The sequence below is a fragment of the Sipha flava genome, unplaced genomic scaffold, assembly GCF_003268045.1.
Source record: "Sipha flava isolate LNK unplaced genomic scaffold, YSA_version1 232_pilon_pilon, whole genome shotgun sequence".
Taxonomy (NCBI): Eukaryota; Metazoa; Arthropoda; class Insecta; order Hemiptera; family Aphididae; genus Sipha; species Sipha flava.
Window position 1 is genome coordinate 1,136,789 of NW_020272869.1, and position 23,685 is coordinate 1,160,473.

General features: G+C 28.8%; 3 protein-coding genes across 6 annotated transcripts; 1 reads left to right on the top strand and 2 right to left on the bottom strand.

Annotated features, from left to right (window-relative positions):
• Nucleotides 1-7,399, bottom strand: LOC112683668 (alpha-tocopherol transfer protein-like). 3 transcript variants are annotated; one of them, XM_025554805.1, is made up of 8 exons: nt 7,275-7,399; nt 6,198-6,284; nt 3,403-3,580; nt 2,404-2,569; nt 1,292-1,544; nt 646-756; nt 453-555; nt 1-256 (listed from the first exon to the last, which is right to left on the bottom strand). In XM_025554805.1, the coding sequence occupies exons 3-8, from the start codon at nt 3,557-3,559 to the stop codon at nt 111-113; spliced, it is 936 nt and encodes a 311-aa protein (XP_025410590.1). In that variant the 5' UTR covers nt 3,560-3,580; nt 6,198-6,284; nt 7,275-7,399; the 3' UTR covers nt 1-110. The 3 variants fall into 3 exon arrangements, with proteins under 3 accessions (XP_025410590.1, XP_025410589.1, XP_025410588.1); XM_025554804.1 differs by having other exon boundaries at nt 6,194-6,284; XM_025554803.1 differs by lacking the exon at nt 6,198-6,284.
• A 3,326-nt stretch (nt 7,400-10,725) lies between these two features.
• LOC112683690 (myogenesis-regulating glycosidase) lies at nt 10,726-22,247 on the bottom strand. Of its 2 annotated transcripts, XM_025554829.1 has the most exons (8): nt 22,016-22,247; nt 20,841-20,942; nt 20,402-20,709; nt 18,727-19,183; nt 18,108-18,366; nt 11,551-11,932; nt 11,271-11,427; nt 10,726-11,147 (listed from the first exon to the last, which is right to left on the bottom strand). In XM_025554829.1, exons 1-8 carry the CDS (start codon nt 22,029-22,031, stop codon nt 10,867-10,869), a joined length of 1,962 nt encoding a protein of 653 aa, XP_025410614.1. In that variant the 5' UTR covers nt 22,032-22,247; the 3' UTR covers nt 10,726-10,866. The 2 variants fall into 2 exon arrangements, with proteins under 2 accessions (XP_025410614.1, XP_025410615.1); XM_025554830.1 differs by lacking the exon at nt 22,016-22,247 and having other exon boundaries at nt 20,849-20,941.
• Nucleotides 14,128-16,493, top strand: LOC112683691. Its single transcript, XM_025554831.1, has 5 exons — nt 14,128-14,447; nt 14,562-14,720; nt 15,273-15,497; nt 15,583-15,708; nt 15,786-16,493. Exons 1-5 carry the CDS (start codon nt 14,211-14,213, stop codon nt 16,023-16,025), a joined length of 987 nt encoding a protein of 328 aa, XP_025410616.1. The 5' UTR covers nt 14,128-14,210; the 3' UTR covers nt 16,026-16,493.
• Nucleotides 22,248-23,685: the final 1,438 nt, after the last annotated feature.

Sequence of the window (23,685 nt, forward strand, 5' to 3'; positions counted from 1 at the left end):
TAAGATAAACTTGTTCACATATAATAATGTACAATAATAACAAAGTATCATATATTATAAAGAAGGTCCTTAAAATAATGTTGGTTGTACAGTATAATTCTTAAAATCGTTCAGTCAAAATTCAAATTTTTAAAAAATGATTTTTCATAGGCAATAGATTTTTTCTTATTTTTCAGTCGTTTCAACTCATCAGATTTATAGTTTACATTTGACAAAAACCATTCTTGGTTCTCCAATATCAACATTTTCCATTCCGCTGTAACAAAAAATATGTTCTCTGTACTAACTTGATAACAGTAGGTACAATATTTTAAAAAAATAATAAATCAATACACGATTTCTCTAACCGTGATGTACAACTTTTAATCTTATAAATAACTAAAAACAATTTTTTTGGTAACAAATTCTTAAATACTGTATTTTGTAAATTTAATTTTGTAAGTTAATATTACCTCTGACCATATCTAAATTTCCATTATATCCTCCATATTCTTCAGGAAGGACATCTCTAGGTATGTGTTCCCAGAGGGATTCGAGGTTCTTGTGGAAAGTTAACTACAAAAAAATAATTCCTAGCTTTGTTAATAACAACAAATATTATACTACATAAAATGTACGCTTATATGTGATTAGTTCAATAATTACCCTGGTAAACATTTTTTTCGATACGAACGGCTTCATAATATTTTTAGCTAAATCGATAAAACTCGGCGGAAACATAATATGAGTATGTTTCAAACGTAGAGGATATGCTTTCTGTAAAATAATAATAATCAATACAATTCTTATTTGTGTAGGGATACTTTTAAAAATTATAAAAATATCTACTGAATGTGAAAATTGTATTTGATATAAAATGTGACCTATATTATCTATGTTCTAATATTTGAGTACATAATAATTGAGCTAACTACAACGTAAATTTTCACTTAAACAAGAACGATTTGTTACTTCTCAGTTAATATTAGATTACTGACGGAAATATATTTCAAACTAATTTTCAATTTATAGCTAACAAAACTACGGGGGGGGGGGGGGGAAAAGTTTTTTTTAAAAAAAGAAATATATAGATTATTTCAGTCAAATGATCCGGATTCCATAATGGGGGGGAGGGGCAGAATACTAATATTAGTGAGTTTCACAAGATGGATATAGACTGATTTTTATGTAAATCACCTTATAACGTAAACTATTCATAAATTATGCTTTATACCGAAGAGTATACAAGAATTCAAAACGGTTTAAACAAATTTTAATAATATATAATTGATATATAGGTGTCTACACAAACCTGTGCATGTTTAATGAGATTCTTCAACTGAAACAAGTCAAACTGACTTATATGTGTCAACGTTATGTTCTTGGCATCGATCACAACATGGATACCAGAGAAATCGATACCTTTCCTCTGGTAAATATCCAACATCAATCGCATTCGCTTGTAAATCTCAATCGGCCGGAACAAATGGGTGTTTTGCGAGTCAAAGCCGAAGTACATAACTTTCAGACCGTCAGGTGTGTGTTTGGGTAACATTACCATTGTCCTGTGGAACATATTCAATAATCAAAATACATTTTAAAAATGTCTCGATTGTTGTACGACCATATTATTATAGTATCGCATAACGATCACACGAGTTCAGATGATAGAAAACTAACAGTAAGACGAATGTAAGATTATTTAATCGTAAGACTGGTTTCAACCATAATTTTATTGTATATATGGTTTTTTTAGAGCTACGATTTGAACGCCTGCACGGCTGTACATTTGCTGATAAATTTCAACGCAAAATTAAACTATAATGTAGTAAGCTATTGTGGAATAACCAGGTCCGTATTTCAAAATTTGCCCCCCTGGATATAATTTATACCCTCCCCCCCTAAAAAAAAAAAAAATAATAATAATTTAATACTAATTATTTCGTCCATAATTGAGATTCTTTAATATTAAAATATAACTTATAAATGAAAATCGTTTAGTATTTTTTTTTAGTTAACAAATTAAACAAATTATAACATAATAAAACATACTACTTTCTTTTTTTTTATTGCTTTATTTTTTTTCATTAGGTACATCATTTTTAAAATTAATTCTGCTAAAATATTTTTCCGCCCCTGAGACTTGACGCTCCTGGGCATGTCCCTACCTATGTCTCCCCCTTAAATACAGGCCTGGGAATAACTTTTTTTAGTTAAGATAAAAATAATAAATGTTTACATTTCATGTAAAACAAAGATGCCGAACATGTGATAAACATAATATGCCAAACAGAAACCTTCTTATAATATATTGTACTTCAAACGCAACCATCTTTGATAACCTATTCTCACTGAACTTTAATTATAATTATTGTGAAATATAATTCTAAGTAAATTTCGAACTGTTAATATTTTTTTACTTACAGATACTTATAAATGTCACTTTCTACGTAATCTTGTAGATCATTGATACTATAAACCTGCGGAAACAATGTCTTCAAGCGAAAATGGTTATCTACTGCTAATTTTGTCTTTTCCGCGTTATTTTTCGTCAACCGTAGAAATCCTTCAATCCAAAAATTTATCTCATCTGAAAAATATTCATTCATGTTATTTCAATTATTAAAAATGTTTTATGTATGATTATTATAACTGATGTTGCAAAATTGAATTACTCTAAATCAAGGGTTCTCAACCTATTGACCCAAATGCCCCCTTTCATACTACCTGTATTTTATGATTTCAGGTCCCCCCTCCTCACATAATATGATCGAATTATTTTTAAAATATATAAATTTATATATTTTAATATACATTATGCCTTTAATGTTAGTTATTAAATAAATATCATAATATGAATATAAATGAAATTTTTTTAAATATTAAACGAGTTTATTTACAATAAAAAAAAAATATTATCTTTATAATAATATTATCTTTTTTCATAACTATTAAAATGAATTATATTATATTCAATTTCTTAAAAATTAAATTTCAATTTTTTTATTATTAAGTAGGTACAAATTGAGAGGGTTAACACTACATTTTTTCAATGAATAATTCAAACAATTCATTGTGACTTAATATTGTCTCGATTAAATATAAAAATAATCATAAATAACGTGTTTGTATGTTAATAATATGTTTCGATGCTTTTTAAAAATGTTTCACGCTATCCCTAAAATTTCATCATGCCTTCCTAAAGAGGTGCACCCCCTAGGTTAAGAACCACTATTCTAAATAATATATAAACACTGTATAATATCAGTTGTGCTCGAAAACTATTACAGATAGATAATACCGACAAAAAATCATCAGTTTTTTAGGTTGTACGATAATGTTTCATTATATAATTACAACTTTATTTTGTGTGTACTTTAAGTATAATTACTTCTTAAAAATAATAGTTTTACTGAAACTTACCATTTTTAGACTCAGGAAACTCAGGTAAATGAGGTTGTGATATAATCCATTTTCTGATATTGGAAACATCAACTTTTATCTGTTCCTTATTCATATTATAATCTTTGAACAACCTGGTCTCTTCGTACTTGTTAGGTATAACAAGGAATTCCGGCATTTTTATTCAATGTTTTAAAATCTAAAATAAAAATTTTTTATTTATAAGTTGATTCAATTTTCAAATGTTCACTTATAATAATTCCCTTATCTATAAAATTAGTATCTTACAATCAAATGTATAGCTTTTAATACAAGGCTTGAACATTTTAATTTTTTTTTTTTTTGTCACTCCCGGCAATAATAATTATAAATGTTTTGAAAATTTTGTTGACAATCACATTATTGTATTCGTTTTCAATTAAATCAAACCTTCGTAGAAATACGTTATTGTTAACTACACTCAACCACCAGACTTACTACTTTTAAACCTTTATATGTATCCTTTAAATTAATTATAGTATAGTGAAGAATGTCAAAGACACTGATAGGACAACTCGTAACTGATGGGTTCGATATAGATTGGTCAATTGTCAAATATAACGTGCAATAATTTCGTAATCTTTGGCTTATAAGTCTACTCGAGTGTGACAAGGTTGAGAAGTGTTTTCATTGTTATATATGTGCCTACCGTCTATGTATTAACAACTAAGAGAAAATATCCACATATATTACATATATTATACACATTCCATAAAATGAAAAAATGTTATCTCCCCTCCTATTTGTAACTGCGAATTATTCCGTTACCACGCCATGTAAAATCAATGGTTTTTAATCGTGTGCGTGAGAATTAAATTATTATAATAATACATTGTCCGCGTCCAATGATGAGATAAAATAACAAATAAGTTCACACACAATCCGAGTCGTGCAAAAAATTATAACGATTTAACCAGCAAGGAAATAGCAAATTATCGCATCGATACCCCGTGGAAAAACATCCCTATAAGATTGTAAAATGTAATCGCTGATGATAAACTATTACAAACAATTAACAAAATGTTATTAATCGCTGGTTCAGTTCTAATGTAATGCAGATCAAACATGTTTAAAATTTTAAACTAAATAGATATCTTATAGATTTTTTTTGTTTTTTATGACAATGAAACTGGGAAATTTTTCATGGATTATACAAGTATACAAGTCATTTCATCGCGTAATATTTTGTTACATCATAGACAGAAATCGAGGGGAGGGGGGGGGGCTTGAGAGGACTAAGCCCCACCAGAAATATAAAGTACAAGTCTTAGCCCCCTTAGCCCTAAAAATTATTAAGTGACTAAAAATACAATAACTATTATAATTGTAAAATGCATTTTTAATAACTGAAAAAAAAATATTCTGTGATAAAAATTAAATGAAATTCGTAAGATTTTACAAACTTATTGTCATGACTTGGAACGATCGTAATTAATGTAATATTGATAATATTCAATAATACCCGTAATGGTTGTTTAATTAATAATTTCTGTTTAGAATATCTACTCCAAAAATGTTTAAGATAAGGCACCTAATTGTTATTTTGGTTAAATTGTTGAGTATGTCAAATTGACAAAATTTGTAAATTGCCTTGTTGAAATAAATAATTGCATACAGGGGTATCTATAGGTGAAATAAGCAAATAATACTCAGTCCTCCACTAATTTCATCAAATTTCCGCTTATGTGTAACATACGAATATGTACAATAAGCAAATAAAATAAATTATATGGAGAATATTTACATGTTAATAGTATGAAAAGAGAGGCTATCCAGTGACAGAACCCTCAAAATATATATTTATGTGATCAAATGTAGCATGGTCTATATTACGCAAGACTAATTGTCATGCGTCGAAATGACCGCGTCGAACTCCGCGTGACGAAATGACGGTACACCATGAAAAATATATAGTAAGAAAAGTGGATCACGAGTCTAAAAAGTTAAAAACCACTGCACTATACTACTAAGAATATGAAAACTAAAGGTTTTGCTGGAAAATATTATTTTATTATTTATAATTGGATCGTAATTTCGAATAAAGTTATCACTTAAATCCGATACAATTTAGTATGTTTTTATATGACATAAAATTGACTTCCTAGATCGCTCATTAATTCTAATTCAAGGTAAGAATGATAAGATTTACAACACTAATGTAAAATAACCGGTCAGAAAACATGTATGTTCACACCTGCATCGTACTTACATTCATAAATAAGTACATCGTAGTGCATGCTAAAAACCAGTTTTTTTTTTTGAAAAAAAAAAACATTTTCTCCTGAAACAAACTATAAGTCCATACACAAAATACACTCGAGTATACGAAATACCTATTCATTTTTCTGTCGTCTTTACTGCATTTTATTAATCGTTTTGCGCGTTGAATAATAAATAATCATATGATATTTAAATATAATGTAGTCTGATACATTTAATATGTCTTATATGTTTGTAGGCGTTAATCATTTTTTCTAATCGGATACACGTAATTTTAAATCTAATACAGGTTAGATATTCGTTCACGTATACAAATTACATAATATTACGATTTGAATTACCACGATCATACACAATTGTTTATAATAGTCAATGATACGAAAAAAAAAAAATCTAAATTTCAAAATTGTCGTTTTAATGAATATTTCAAATGTATTTCATACAAATCATGAATTAGAAAAGAAAAGTAATCAAATAACATCGTAAATCTAAACAACATTTTCGCGCGCAACTCTTGATTTAAAACTGAATTAAAAAAAAAATAAACACTCACTCACTTTTACGGCAAAATTTACGGAATCGTGTAGATTTTTAAAACCATTCATTAACATAAACGATTCCACAAAATTTCAAATGCAGCATTGCTGTAACATCCATATATAAATGCCTATTAATACATACAGACGATACGTATAGACGTTTTGATTCATATTGGTACTAGTAATTTATATTTGGTGGTAATAGTAATTTAAAAAAAATAAAAATGTTTATTTTTTATTTTTTATTTTATTATTAATATATTGAAATATAATATTGAAATATATGAAATTTTGTTTATTGAAACCATACTTTTACCATAGAAATAAAAACACAAAAACTGATCAAAATCACAATACAAATAATAATTGAATAATTGATTAATGAATATTAATATTAAAATAAATAATAATAGTAGTGTTATACACAATGAAAATATCTCATATAAAGATCCGTTAAACCACGTTCGCGCAAAATAATTACATGTGTAAATTAAAAACGTATGATTGCACAGTTCAAAATTATGAACAACGTAAGTCAAGTTTTAACGATCGTGCAATGCTACATTTGAAATCATGCGGAATTGTATATATATATATATATATTTGGTATGTTACCGATAATATGGATAATTCAGGTATTTTGTAAAATGCCTAGGCATTATGCAAATTGCCGACTCATTTTAGGTAATGTACGTCTCTAAAATTATACTAATAAAAAAACCTAAGCTAAGCTCTTGTACTCAAGTTGAAAATTTTAAACGTGAATTATATCCAATATTTCAAATCTTAATTATTTTTAAATATTCTTAGATATGAGTATAATATAAAAAAAATCTTATTGAAATAATTTTTTATGTTCAAATTAGATTCAAAAATATATTTAAGTTTATAAAAAGAAAAACGTATTGAATATTTAATGAAGTGCACATAATTTTCAATAAATTTATTCGGCTAATTTTGATTATAAATTACAAACAAAAAATATTGTCAAACAATTTTTAATTATTAAGATTTCTAAAAATTTCTGATACTTATAGATCCGTTCAAAATCGAATGAAAATGTATCCATCGGTACTTAGAAAAAAATATACTGACCTGTTAAATAAAACTAAAATCAAAAAACTTAGAAACACCGGCTACGTTTCTATTATATTCTGACTGTCCGACAGCTATAATAGGCACTACATTTAAGTTGACTGCGGTCAGTAGATGTTCTTAGTTCCGACGAAAACATTATAATGCTATCCAGGATATCAAAACCGATCGACTTGTTTTCCTTGAATATCTTCGATGAATAGTAAACAATGTAAACGAGTTTTTTTGTTTTCTTAGGTATACCCTAAGTAACGTTTATAATACAAAGTATACCTATGTGAATGTACATTGAAATTTTAAGAAAAATAATTTCAACTATTTACTATTTCATTTTCATATAAATTCTAAATAGAAAACCGTTTTCGGCCCATCGTGGCTTGTATTTGAAATTGCTGTCATGTTTTTAATTTCAGGTTTAGACAATCGATTACACTTTGACGACATCATATTATTATCTTCGGAACATTTACGAAGATTTCATAAACACACGAGCCCGTTTTGAATTCGTTACGAATGCAGGTTAGTTACATTTTTTGCAGAGCAGAAAACCCTGGTCTGGAAACGTAGTCTTGGCGATGAAAAATTCGTACACACTGATGTTGGTTTAAATTGTCTGAAGATTTTACTAATTTTTTCTCTAGATTTTCTGAAATAGTCTCATAATCAACTGAATAAAAAATTAAATTACCACAATACAACAAGTGTAGATAATTAAAAGCTAATTTTTTGTTGACCGTTTACCACAGTATATCGTGCATCGAACACCGTTATTACATTTTTTTTCAAATTCAAAAACGTACACCATTCACGTCCGAAATATGTCACATTTAATTGGCTCACCGAATGGTTGATTGGACCGTTTAAAGCCTTAGATAATTTGACCAAATCAACGAGATGTTTATTATAAATTCGTCTCCTAAAATGTAGTTACCGCAGAATAATATTTCATAAGTAAATCGCCATTGTAATCGATCATGAAATTTTATCGGGTTTTAAACAAAGTCGACAACAAAAAAGTAAAGACTTTCGAATTCTAGGATTTAACATGCATTAAAGTTTTAACCGGAAAATATGAAATTACTTATTTAACTTAAAATGTACCTATGCTTCATGGAAAAAAAATAATATGATACCCAATTATTTCTACCATCGCACCGTAGAAACTACAAAGGTAACCGTAAATGTCAAAAAGGTATTATTTAGATGTTATATATGTTCTGCAGAACCGATTCGAAAATGTGATTCGTATAAAAAAAATAAAACATAAATACAAAATTATTTTATTTTATTTAAAAATAAAACACCTATATCTATATTCAAGGATAGTAAGTATTATTTATAAAAATTATAAATTATTATTTTATTAATTATAAGTTAAAATCGCTGGTATTTTATTTTGATTTTTAAACGATAAAGTGGAATAGTAAAAATATAAATGACTTTTTAAAAATGTACGAACAATATCCATTAGTTTGGAATACTAAATATAAAAACTGTTGTAAATAATTTTTCGTTTTTTTAACTCCTGACGCAATAAATAAGAAATAATAACAACACCTGCGCGAACTACAGCCGTCGACTTCTTGCAACCACAGCTAGTCGCAAGAACAATAGCGGTATTGCTAATATCAATTACTGACCGTTTCGATTAAACAAAGCGATTTTACTCGCCGGAGTGTAAAAAAGCAAACGAGTAGTGACAAAATTAGCTTGGTCGTAAATTTTTATCACGGGCGAACAACATGATTTTGAATAAGATAACTTTTTTTTGTGGCAAGTGAAACGAGGAATAAAAAATATTCAGTAGTACCGTATGTACGTTTTAAATTGTTTCAGACATATTCTATAGACAAAGCAAAAGATATAACATATAGTTGAACATAAATAATTATTTTTATAGAAAACATAATTTCAAATTATATTCCAGTTCCGCAGCGACGTCCGTTGCACACGTCCGTTGACTGTCGCATACGTGCACTATCGTTCTATGCCTAACCTTAACCCGTCTCCAAACAACCAAGACATCTTTAAGGTAAACAATATCTGTTTCACCAAAGTCAAAGTTGAAGCCCCACACATCAGACGTGATTTAGTTCAATGCCATCGCTGTCAACAATACGGCCATACTAAGTCCTATTGTAATCACCAGCCTAAATGCGTCCAATGTGGTGAAAACCATACTTCAGATTCATGTTCCAAATCCAAGGACTTACCTGCAAAATGTGCACTTTGCAGCAAAGCTCACCCGGCAAACTACAGAGGATGTACTGTTCATAAAGACCTCCAAATTTTTCGCAAAAAACACCAACTGAACACCAACCCAAGAGTAAAAACAAAAGACTCCGACACACCTAAAGTTCACTCAACAGTCAACTTCCTCCAGGAGCATCACAGTTCATTAACGCTCTGCATCGGAATATATCCTGCAATTGGAATGTTTAAACATCTTAGAATGATGTTAAATTAAAATAAAACAAATAAATGGAATATAAATGTCAAATATTAACGAATAAACAAGTTGTAAGTAAAACAGTGAGACATCAACGGGCAACGACCAACTATTAACTAATAACTATTAGTTCTACACAATAAGATGCTTGTGTTAAATGATCGGCAAGCCGCATGCAATAGGTATACCCAAAATAAATTTTGAATACAAACAATGATATCGCTTTTATCTCAGTTATGGGGACCAAACGACGAGTTTAGAATCAGCCGTTGCAGAAAACCTAAATAATATGTTTCCAAGCAAAAATTATCAAAGAGTAGTAAAGTATCTAAATATGATCATAATATTATGACTTGTGTGTGTGTGTGTGTGTGTGTGTGTGTGTGTGTGTGTGTGTGTGTACCACGTGTGTATAATACGTTTATAGTGTTTATACAAACTATTAATATGATTTCAAAGTCAAAATTCTAAACTATACATTTTTTTAAGAAAAAACCGTGTTTCATATAAAAGTTAATTTACCATCTCAGGTTTATGGGGGGTTCTGACCCCCAAACCCCCCCAAATATATGCCACTGTATATACCAATATAATAATATAACCAATAATAATTTAATTATTAACTGATAAGTACTTGAGTGTATGAGTACTTGCCACAAGGTCAAATGGTCAATAAGGAGTACTACCAAAGACGTATAGAGAACCTTAAAAGGCCGTCGTTTTACAAGCATAAATGATATTAAAAGCGCATCGCTTTATATATTTTATCGTCCTTCCTATTCTTCCTTACGATACGGGTATATAATGTAAGTGTTAACACCAACTACTGTGTTATGTCAGTGTGTACATTTCGAAAATACGAAAATTAATAAAGTGATTTAAAAATGTTTTTATTATGTCGTTGGATAATAATAATAATAATAATCCGTACTTTAAGTCACAGACCATGTCAAAAACAAAACGCTCACACTGGTAAACCACGATAATAAACAATGCATAATATTTACAAAATAACAGTTTTATTGATAACATATTAAACCTAGTGGATTAATATGTCAGGGTAAATATTGGGTACATAGGAGTAATAAATAATAATATTAAACAGCTGGTATAATGTTGTCCAGGGAAAACATTATGTAGAGTTCACCGAAACAAGTATACAACAAAACCCATTGCCAACATGTAACACGTTGACGACACGTGAACGATCGAGTTTGACTGTTGCTGCTCGGAGCTCATCCTGGTGAACCACGGAAGGATCTCGATGGGAGCAGGGTACTCGTGAAGCCACGTTCTGCCCACGATGTACGGCGATTCTGGATTGTTCTCGTCCCTCCACACACCCGCAGGCAAGTAAATGTCCCTGGATATCGCTTTCTCGACGATTACCGGAGCTACGAGGATGTTTTCGCCCAACAGATATTCTATACAACACGTAAAAAATTAAAAATTCCGATAAACAATACATAATTAATATTAAACCGACGATGAAACCTATTCGTGCAAGGCCAACTATAAATATTTAACTTTTAAATTTATTTGTTTACCGTCATAAATGCAATGCGCCACTGAATCAGTAGGGTCTATCCACCAAATAGGAGGATTAATCGGACTTCCATCTACTACACTTTGTCTCATCAAATTAACTATGGTTTCTGTGTAATTGCTACGAATATCCAAAAGGCGTCTACATAAATCTATTGTCTAAATAAAAATAATTTAAATTTATATATTTATATATTTATATGTAAAGTACATACTCTAAGCAATGTTAAAATAGAGTAAAAGTCTTTTAATTTTACATTAAATTATCAGACCACAGTTTACCTGTTGGTCGAAATCCCATGGCGTATATGAAAATTGTATGGCTGGCATGAAGACATTGGCTTGCATCCATCGAATATACATTTCTTTCGAAGGCGGTTTATTGTTGTACCCATTTCCGCCAACCATGTCTGGCAACACAAATGGATATCCGATCATGTTCAGATGTATTAAAGACGTTATTAATGTCGGTAATCCTAATTGAAAATCCCATCGAGACTCGCGATCTATCATTCTTAACAAACGACCAAACCCTTGACTTCTTCTGGACGATCTGTATTCGATACTGTTACCAAAATTGACTATGGTTTCGAGATATGCGTTGACAATGTTATCAGGATAGTAAGTCAAATCACTGTCGTAAAACACAGGACTATTCGGAACCCTAAAAACAGGTCAAATTTATATACTAGAATACAGCTATCGGGTTTGAAGATTAAATAATTAAATATTTTTTTATAAATTTTATATTATCATATTATATTTATTTGTTTAAAAGTATTTAGTTTTTTTCTTTTATCTTCAATTATCTAGGTAAATTCAAATGTTTGAATCAATAATTATAAATAAGTAATAACCAATGTTCGTAAATTCATGCCCTAAAAAATGTCTAAATATGCATGCATTTATACACATCAAATTGGCAACACATACTTTGGAATATGCCTTAAAAAGTAAAAAAATATGCATTTATGTGCACTAAATATCTAAAATCATGCACTTAAAAAATGCTTATTTAAAAAATCACAAATAATTTTTTATCATTATTGAATTATCCATTAATTTTTTTAATAGCTATATTTTTTTTTATCACAATTAAAAAAATAAATATATTTTAAATACTAATTAATACTATTCTTGAGCCTTTATGACTGCGTATAATGTACGTCTTTATCAGTAATTCATTTTAAATCTGAAACTTTTGAAACAAATTTATTCATTAAATATACGAGTATCAAGAAGATAAGAAAAGAAAAGATACAATTTCTATCTTCCATTTAGATTTTTGATAGATTTTAATAGAATGTTGTATAATATGCCCGATAAAATAGAAATATGCATAGATATATACATTTAAACAATATACTATTGTTTATATTTTATAATTATTATCATCAATAAAAAAGTAAAAAATTATATTAGTTCCTTTCTTTATTATTACATGCACTATGTTGACTGTTGGTAACTTCCACCTGATCAGTCACTGTGTTCCGAAGAATAAAAATAAGGAGATTATCTTAATTATTTTCACCACATAGTTAATTTATAGTTAATAAATATTAAGAGTAAATCACAAACAAAAAATATTCTTAATACAAAATTAATAATTTCAATTATATATTGTTGATTAATAATATAACAATTAAATAAAACATTATTTATATATTTCATTAACATATAAGTTTAAAAATGTACGTATGTAACCTCATAAATAATTTATTACACTTTAATAACATTATTCTTATAAAATTGTCATCTGCCATTCGACCTATTTTTGCATTAAGACTGATCCTCCTCTACTAAAAACCCTCTCGATAGGTGTACTACTAGACAACGGTGTATTAAACTTAAAGAATTTTTTTTTTTTAAATTGGTAAATTATCATTTATAAAACATAATAAATCTTTTTGTGAACTTTTATTTAAAAATATATCTATTCCATTTTCCACCATAGCTATTTCTAGAGAATTTTGAGATGTGATCCAATTAAAAAAAAATTGTTCTCTTTTAGTTAAAATCAATAGCAGTTTCTTTAAATTAATTTAATGCTTCACTTTTGTATCTTTTGACTGTCAATATATTATAGTAATAATAGTGTATATTGTAGTCTATAAATAAGGTTCTTAAGTTCTGGTATTTGGAATGAAATTGTCAAGAATTTGTCCATCCGGCAAATTTGTTTATTATGGCACTTACAAATATTGATTTTACTTGTATAGAACAGATAAATGTTTGATAAAATCTTATTAATATAAAATAAATATATAATTTATATATATATATTTTTTTTTTTTTAATGTGATAGAATGCAAATACAATTTTTAAAAAAGTATTTGAAATTATTTGATTTTAAATTCAAATAATCTGGATTTTACGTCCTAATATTTTTTTTTTTTTTTTTAACTATTTAAAATACGTATTGAGTAGTTTAAAATTATTTGAATACTTTTATTCAAATACTTTTACTCAAGTATTTTACAAGACTGCATACCTATAGAGTTTTTTTACAAAACTTTGACATGCATTTCAGTGTACAATGTCTAACATTATGCACTGTTGACTTATGTTAAAATGATCCAAGTGATATTAATATTTCATTTTTATAAACCAAAAAAATACACATTAGTCAAAATTCATGACTTATGTTGACTCGGCTAATGTTGAATAAATTCAAATTTTATAATTATTATTATCATTATAATTAAAACTCACGTTTATTTAAGTAGATGGCCACAATAAATAAAATTAAATAATTACAAAGTTTGTTGATTGGAAACTCTGAGACAAATGGAATGTTTGATTGTTGCTGATTTGAAAACGTTTGAACAGTATCATTTTACGAATTGCACGGATATTATAAAAAGTTCTAAAGACATTTTCACAATATTCGCAATCTTTCAATAATTATTTACCATCTCCGTACCATTATCTTATTTAACGCGATGAATTCCAGCAACATGCCTTGCGAAGAATCCGTCAACGCAAAATCTTTGAAGAAAAATATGGCCAAGTATTGTATGAACACGATGAGAAAGCGCACGATCGACGAGCAGCTCGGTGATTTTTCGATGATCATGGGATGTCCGTTGGACCTAAGAATCGTGTACAGCAGGACCGGATTAGACGTCAGTTACCACGTTGGCTCACTGAGCGCTTCGGTCACCGGTTTAGACGAATCGGTACGTACGCGTAACGTCATTGTACAGCGAACACTGAAACTGCTTTTTATATCGGCTGATTTACTTATGGAGTTCGTTTTTTTCGTCTATCTAATTAACCGTTGTTTTTACTAGATGTGCGTTCGCCAGTGCAAACGTGACGTTTTGCACAAGATGAAAGTTTTTTGCGACTACATCAATGATGGTACACGGACATCGTCGTCGGACTGGCAGGCCAGGAGCAACAAGAGTCCATCCGAATCCAGTAGTAAAATGCAAGACGTTTACTCTGAGGTCAGTGAAATGATTTACAGTGCGTTATGATTAAGGTGACTGTACGTCTCGTTTTGAACGGGACAGTCCCGCTTTTTGTCCCATTGTCCCCTGAGGCATCTTCGGGACACTAAAATGTCCCGTTTTCAGAAATTAATATAAAAAAAAGACGATCGACTTCGATTTGCTGATGAACTCGTTTCCGACACTAATGAAATACGAGAATAATCATTGCGGCCAACGATGTATTGCTATTAGGACGTATATTAACCTAATATATTATTAATATGTATAAACACCGCAATATCATCGCTAACACAAAATTGCTAAATAATTTTTTCATTATTCCAGAATTCTTTGCAAAAATTGTCAGCCATTTTTTTTTTTTTTTACGTAGTCAGTTACTTATTATTATTGAGTGTAATTTATTCATAATGAAGATTTTCTTTTTCGTCCCGTTTCGACTGGAAAACTATAACTATATGGTCACCTTAGTTGCAAAATACTTCGCAATGCACTCATTATTAACCGTTGACTATTGGTCGTTTCTAACGCGTGCCTGTACCTGCACAGATCGAATTGTCCAAGGAACGACTGACTGGGAAAGAGGCTAGGAAAGCTTTCAACGAGAACATCGTACTGGCCGACCCAGAAATGGACGTTTCAAGGGAACTGTGCGAGTTTGTGGACAGCAATAAGTCGCCGTTGGTGCTCACAGTCAGTTATTTGCCAACGGAATGGAAAATGACCTGGGATTGCGGACCGTACAGCGCTTCGATGGACGGTCCCGTAAAATCGGTAAGTGTCTCGATCATATATCTAGATCGTAAACGTGCAGTGGTTTTAAGTTTTTTAATAGTTTAATCGTATTCATTTGTTATAGATGTGCATGCAAGAGTGCAAAATATTACTGTTGCACGAATTAAGCGTGTTCGTCACTGACGAAAACCTAGTCGACGAAGAAGCCGTGAACTCGGACAACCCTACCCGAACCGTAATCGCCAATAGGGTTAGTCGAATGAATTTTATTTTTATTATTGAATGTTTAACTCAAATGTTATAAATATATATCTATATACTATATAGAACGACGACTCCCAAGAAGATAATCTGCAGAAGCTGATCGATTACGAAAAACCACACGGAAACGTGTTCAACAAGTCGGTGTCAACAATCGAACCTCAGGAAGTTTCAGATCACTCGATAGTTTCTACAGTGGAATCGGATCACTTAACTTCCAACACGAACGATGATACATGGAATCATATGATCGACGCTCAATGTGTGATTGGTTCGGTCTGCAATGTATGTATTTTCCATACGTGAAAATGTTAAAAAAAAATGTTAAACTGTATTCTTAAAATATAACCGTTCTGTAATAACGAATAAAATAGGGAAGAATGAAATTACTCAAAAAAAGTCTGCACAACTTCCAATACGAGTGATAAGTTATGGAATCATATGACTGAGGTTCAAGATTTGTTTGGTTTGGTCTGTAATGTATGTTTTTTCAACACGTGAAAATGTTAAATAAAAAAATTTTTATACAGTATTCCTAAAATATTACCATTCTTAATAACAATTAATAACAAATAAAATAGCGAAAGAATGAAATTGCTCAAAAAGAGTCGATTAGTAGTGAAATTAAACAATGTGATCCACCGAGTCGAAATAGGATAAACGAACCGACCGTAGAACCGGTCGCTCGATCTCGGGAAACCACGAGTCGCATACCAAAGTTCACGGAGTTATCCGTGACCAGGTCCAACTTGAAATTTTTACATTGGATGCGATTGTCTGAGTAACTCCTTTGCAAATTTAAATTTAAAAAAATATATATTTGATACAATTAAGCGTATCCAAATACAATATTTACAACATAATAAGTTATATTCATACTATTATTATTACTAATCTTATGGTTAGTATCTGTTTACTTTTATAACATCTATAATTCAATATACTGTCCATATGGTATCCACTAATATGTTGATGTCCACGACGGATGCTATCGGAGATGATAACGAACAATATCAACACGAAAATTTACTGACAAGACGTTAAACAAACGGCTAACACAACTCTTCAAATAAGCCCTTACAGAAGAAAAAAACTGGTTTAGAAAAAGTCAAGTGAAGTCATGGTTATGCTAATCGACGGAAGTGCTGGAATGCGAAAGAAGAAGAATGGAAATTCAAGAAATCCTGAATTACCTGTCACTCATTGTTCTTCTATACATAATATATACATCAAATGAGTTAGAAATAGGTATCTAGAAATATTGTATTAATTAAGAATTATTTAATTCACGGCTAAAAAAAAGGGCACAACAAATATTATTGATTATTGTAGGGCTCAAAATTTTAATTGCCTAGGGGCCTACAAATGTTTAATCCGGCACTGAGCATAGGTACTATTAGTGTCTATTTGATAAGTCAATTGAAAATACCGCTACGCGGTGGCGGTGAAATGAAGCATGCTGCGGTTTTTATAAATATCGCGCGATGATATTTTACTGTAGCCAAATTACCGCTGCAGTATGCGAACTCCTATTATAATACGTGTGTACAAATTTAACGTCTCCGCCACCGCGGCAGTGTGTGGGGGGACCTTAAGGTGAAATGAAATGAAATGTTTAGTATACAACACAAATTATAGTTTTTGAAAATGAAATCCGTATGAATCATATATTTTTATAGTTAAGATGAGGTACCCAAAAAAAAAAATATTAATTTTAGGAAAATTATCATATTTAAATATTGAGAACTAAAAAATTAATATTCTAAACCATAACATAGTAAATAATTTAACTAAACAAAGTATTGACTTGTTAGAATTTTTAAAAATTTCATCTTACTAAAGCGTTTATATTATGTAATGGTATTTTGATAATAAAAAATAAAAACTAGTAACAAGACCTACTTTAATAATATTAAAATTCAATAAGGCTAATAAGGTTTAAAATATATAATTATGCGTATTAAAGAATAATCATATATTAACAAATAATTTGTTGTAAAATGTTATTTTGAATTTTTTTAAAAGGTCTGATTTAAATTCCATAGTTGATTTGTATAATTTTTTACATGTTAAACATTTTTTACAACGGTTTATGTAATATTTTGTAAATAATAGTTTATAATATAAACTTTATATGTTATAAGAATGGTTGAGTATGCACAAAAATTAAGAGTAGTAAGACATACTTATTGTTTTTGAGCGAGGTGAAAAAAATTGTTTTAAGATTTTATTTTTATAAAATAACATATACTCAAGACATTTTTTACCTAAACATCTCGGCTTATAGTAATTTATATTATTATAAAATAACATATGTTTTTTTGATCGATTTATATTTTGAATTTTTTTTAAAAATAAACAAATTCTTAATATATACAATACACTTACCAACTGGATTCACCCGCATCAAATTTTAATGAATCAATTCCAGATTTTTCAAGTAATTCTCGAAGTGCATTAGCCCACCAAGTTGCTGCTTTAGGGTTCGTAAAGTCAATATAAGAAGCATTGCCATTCCACCAAAATGAATCAACTGTGTTCAATGTACTGTTCACAAAATAACCCATTCTTTTGCCTATTGTATGTCTCTCACAGTTCAAATTGATGAATGGATGTGTCCACAAAGATGTTTTAAAACCCTTTGATTCTATAACATAATAAATTAATAACAATGATTATTCTTTTTAGCCTATCCTCTAATAATGTAACAATTGTTTCAAGTTTAAAATTCTTATTCGATAAGATGCTAAATATGGAAAGACTTCGTAGCTTAGCAGTTTTTCTCTCAATGAAATAGTTTTTTAGAGATTTTAGAAATTTCTTCCTCATTGATATTCTTCTAGTATCACATAGATCCATGACTTTATTACTTAGACGTTGTTTCTAAAATAATCATTATTTATAGTACAATTTTCTTTTATCATAAATAAATGCAGCCATGCGCATGGTTTTAAATTTTTATATATTTTCAATACACAAAACATAATTTTGTAAAATATTTACTTACTTAAATTAGATGTAAGCTCTTTAATATTTTCAAATCTCGATAAATTGAACTCTGCACTACCGTAGCAGGTTTCCCAATTATCATCGATCTCGATCGTTCCTCTAGGAAAACTGTATTGGACTATTTCTTGAGCAAAATCGTTTACATTTTTTGAGTTCACGTTTACCTTATATCTGGCCCAAGTAGACCAAATAGGGTGTTTCACTACAAAAGTATCCGGTATAGATTTTGGCATACCAAGAAAGTCTTTAATAGCGTTTTCGTGCGCTTTCCGTGGATTACTAAATTTGCATACGCGGAATTGCATGACATTTCTAAGTTTTCTGTACGGACTAATAACCTTAGCTGTAAAGCACATATAACCCGGCCTCGGGCCATTGATGTCTACGAACAAAGCCACCGAATCATTGATATGAATATAAAAGCCTTGAGAGTTAAAAAAATATGACTCGAGAACCTACAACGAAAATAAAAATGTACATTACAAAACGATCATTGGTTATACTAATTATGTGAGTAGATATGCATGTCGCAAAATATTTTAGTAGTTTTTAAGCTTAATTTCGAATAATCGTGATACACTTTTCTGTATTTTTCAAGTTTAAATTGAAAAGTGCAATTGAATAAGCGTGGGTGACGTACACAGAAAATGCTGGTCGTTTTCATTAATGCATCTATTAGAAGTAGGGATGGGCATCAAATCTAGATTTAAATCAAATCCTTATCCTGATTTATGAATTTGTTTTTTATATAACTTATATTTATTTTTAATTTCTAGTAAAATAAATTATTTTATTTTATTGTAACAAAAAGTTAATATTATATTTTATGAATTTCAATTTACTTGAAATTTTATGATTTCAACAGTTTTTATAATGTATTATTAGTTATCAAAATTACAATTTATTAAATTGTTGGGTTTACTTTCTACCTCTATGACTTACAGTAATATCATGACTGAACATCCAATTACTTTATCTTAACTGCATAAACTTTGAATGGTTATTGAATACAATTTTCTGAAGATAAGTTAAATTTATACTACAATACAATATAACAATGATACAATAATAATTATTATCCATATAATTATTTACACGGACAAGTTTTCTTAAAATTATCAAATAAAAATTATCTTTCAGTAGGTATTAAAAAGCATTGTGTGGAGGTATTTTGTAGGAATAGTATTTGTAATTTAACAGAAAAATTGAATTGAATAATCTGGATAGTTGGGATAATCCATGAAATCCGGATATACCCATCACTAATTAGAAGTGCTTAACCCCTGCTGGTATAGATATCTATAACATGTTTCCTCAAACCCCAAGAATTTTTTTTATAAATTTTTCTTTTTTATGATGTGATTTTCATAACAATGCAGTTCAACACTTCTTTCTAATTCTAGATTTACTAATGATAATTGGCCTATAGTTTATACAATTATTCAGTACGTATTCTTATATTAAATAGACTCGGCATCGGATTGATATGAAAATGGAAGTTAAATAGACATAGTTACATCTTTGGAATATTCTACTAGATATATATTTAATATCGATTCGGGGGAAGATAAAACTTAAAAATCTACTTAAGTGGACCGTGAACAAATATCTTTAACCATTCAACAGCAGACATATTAAATACTTACTATTCGTACGTATTATAATATACTCACCGCTTGGCTATCTGCCTCGCTGGTTACAAATGGTTTATCCGTCCAATTGAGTTTATTTAATGGCCAATGCTGAAAAGTTGTCTCAGCACCTCCGTACCAAGAGTCAGAACCCATTTCGACACAGAATTTCAAAACGTTGTTCATTGAATTAGCTATTTGTTCGTAATGTACGCATTCCTGTTTCTCCGCTTCCGAAAAGTAACGTAAATAATTTTCATTTCCTTTGTTTTTTACTGTACAAACTTTCGGATTTTGGTCAATACAATCTTCATAAAAATTAAATTTAAGCGCAGGTGATGTAAAAATTGCTAAAGTCAAAATATATTGCTTTCATTAATTATAAAATAAAATAATATCCAATGTACATGTTGATTGACAAACATAAAAATATATATAAATTTAAATAGTTTCAAAATATAATATTTTAAAAAATAATTACTTCCATACTTCACTTGCAATTTTTCACTATCTTCAGTAAATAAAATAATATTTTCCGATGCTATTAGTGTTGTCACTGAGGTCAATATAATGACACAAAACACTGTATAATCAAATATAAAAAAAATTATAATTAAAAGTACATAAATTATACGTATTTTACATTACTTATAACTGAATTGTATTTGGTTTTAAAATAACACGAAAATGATTATTTTTTTATTTACAATTATAATTTATTGAAAAACAAAGTAAATGTATAACAATATAATACAATGAAAGGATATAGAAATAATTATGGAAGAATATAAGAAGTCGAACATAAAAACCGGTTATTAGTAGTTTTTAAAAAATGAATCAGACAACAATGGATAATGTTGTATAAAAATATTTTTTTAAATATTTAAATAAATATAAGAGATAATTTGTAGAATAATTATCTAGATGAAGATACATAATAATTAAATTATCTATATAAAGACGCGTGTTTGTAGGAAACCAAGGCTTAAGGGAATGAGGGTTTTGATTTAGATCCCGGATTTGAATAAAAATTAAATATATGTTTTTGATATGCAAAGTTTAACAATATTATTGTCACATTTTTCGATTCGAGGTAATTTATTACAAGTGTATCACTCAAAATATATTGATTCAAAGATGGAATTATAAATCTGTAAAGAAATCGTTTAAAAGTTAATGGGCCCCAAAACTACAATATACAATTTATCTGATGTATAAAAAAATAAAATTGAACAATAAAATCTTGGGGCTTTAGAATAAAAATTTGATAAATCAAAACATATAATCGGTATATAATTTTAAGTGAAAGTAGTAAAACCGAGCAGTTTAAAAGTTAATAAGAAATTCGAAAAAAATATTACAACATTATAATTCTCTACGTCCATAATGCTCTTTTATGTCTAACCTTCAATTCACTGTACAACTAATAACCAATTTATCTGAAATTATAATATGTTATATTATAAATATATTTGTCGATATTTTTTGCTTGTGTATTCTCCTTAAATATCGAAAAAAAAAGAAGAAAATATCTACTTATGAATATTATTTCAACCGAACGTAGTTTAACAAATGATTATAGAAGTTAAAACACAAACAAACAGAATTCAATAAAAATTTTCAAATTTCATAAGGATAACCCTAATGTATATTTACCAAAGAAATTATCCATGTTTCCCAAAATGTACAGGCAAAATACACGACGCGAAAATGTTGGCGAAATATTGATAACAATACTGTGTTACAGCAGCCAACGGTGTTAATGATGAATATTAAATGTAGTGAACGTTGTTTTGTGATAAGCTGATGACTTCAGCGATACTTTGTCCGACAACGATTACGATGTAGGTAACAACATTATAACTCTGTGATATAAAATGATTAATATTAATTAAAATATAGTTAGTGAATTACAATACTAGACAACGTTTGTTGTTTATATATTACATGCATAACACTTGGCACAACAATAAATATATAACATCACCTACTCATAACAATATATTACATTGAATTATTGTGTTTATTTAAATAAGATTATAAGATAATCTCAATCATAATGGATAATCTCTGTTTACACTTGGGAATTTGTCATGCTCGCTTTTATCATCTGCGGTGACAAACAGTGCTTATATTGTCAAAATATTTTTTTTTATTTAAAATGGATTCAGCAATATTTTATCTTTTTCAATACCTAAATGTGAAATAAAATGTTGAAAAAATTCTGTAATAGGTGCTTATTGATTTCGATCATTGATACGCAATATGAAATTAACTCTACTATTATAAAATGCAAGTTATATACAAGTAATACATTTGTAAGACAAAGAAGATATATGCGTGAACTACCTTGACTTATACAAAGCATCATATGAAATGCTTTTCCTGTATACATATCGTTTTGTTTGCACTATCGCGATAGTTTTTTGGTCAACGGACAACTAGATCCCATACGACCTTCAAAATAAAGTATAGGATTTTGGCACTTAAATACCAGTTTAAGAAGTTGAACATTCCAAAACAAAGTGGTGATGTTTTTTCTGTATTATTGATTTTATTTTACCGATAATAACAAGCTTTATACCTACCCTGTTTATGCAAAAGTATTTATTGCTTTATTCATTATACCTACATATTTGAAGAATATACGTATTACATGAAATACGCGTGTATTTATAATGTTATTAAAATATTATTTCCTTCAATCTTTAGAAAACACTAACTAAAATATCATAATAGATATTGTATAGATTATATTCATCCAATATTTACGTATTCATTTTCATTCAATTTTTTCGTATAGTTGAGCATCCAGCTTCGTTCATAAAATATCATATATTACAACAGTGTTAATCTTAGACGACTCTAGGTATGATATAACCCTTTATTGAGACTCTAATATTAGTTATTTTAATTTTTACAATAATCCCAAACAACATTATGTCATTAAGAATAAGAACATTTTCAATTAAAAAAGATCAGTTCATCATAATCGAAAAATAAGAATTGTCTGGAAAAGTTACTTATAGGCGAGACACGTTTCTACCAAAAGTGCACATTTCCTTTTTCCACCAATACCCGTTTCTATCAAAACGTATTTTGATTTATTCGGTATCGACATCAACTAATAGGTAAATTACCTCCACGGCTTCCGTTCGTTAGCTCTTTTCCTAACAATTGATATTGATTTTTTTTTTTTTTTTATAGCTTCCAGTATAAACTATGGTTGCTCAACAGTATAATGTACAAAATAGTTTTACAATTCTTGAAATAAAATATATTGATAGATACAGTATATTTGGAACGTTTACTTAAAAATTGAATTC

Excerpts from the sequence above, each read along its gene's own strand:
- LOC112683668 (XM_025554803.1), bottom strand. The coding sequence starts at position 3,559 with ATGCCGGAATTCCTTGTTATACCTAACAAGTACGAAGAGACCAGGTTG. Across the intron at positions 1,545-2,403 it reads AGTGACATTTATAAGTATCT|GACAATGGTAATGTTACCCA; the intron begins GTAAGTAAAAAA and ends TATGTTCCACAG. Across the intron at positions 556-645 it reads CGAAAAAAATGTTTACCAGG|TTAACTTTCCACAAGAACCT; the intron begins GTAATTATTGAA and ends ATTTTTTTGTAG.
- LOC112683691 (XM_025554831.1), top strand. The coding sequence starts at position 14,211 with ATGAATTCCAGCAACATGCCTTGCGAAGAATCCGTCAACGCAAAATCT. Across the intron at positions 14,448-14,561 it reads TCACCGGTTTAGACGAATCG|ATGTGCGTTCGCCAGTGCAA; the intron begins GTACGTACGCGT and ends TGTTTTTACTAG. Across the intron at positions 15,498-15,582 it reads TGGACGGTCCCGTAAAATCG|ATGTGCATGCAAGAGTGCAA; the intron begins GTAAGTGTCTCG and ends CATTTGTTATAG.
- LOC112683690 (XM_025554829.1), bottom strand. Across the intron at positions 19,184-20,401 it reads GCGAGGCAGATAGCCAAGCG|GTTCTCGAGTCATATTTTTT; the intron begins GTGAGTATATTA and ends TTTTCGTTGTAG. Across the intron at positions 18,367-18,726 it reads AGAGCTTACATCTAATTTAA|AATCAAAGGGTTTTAAAACA; the intron begins GTAAGTAAATAT and ends ATTATGTTATAG.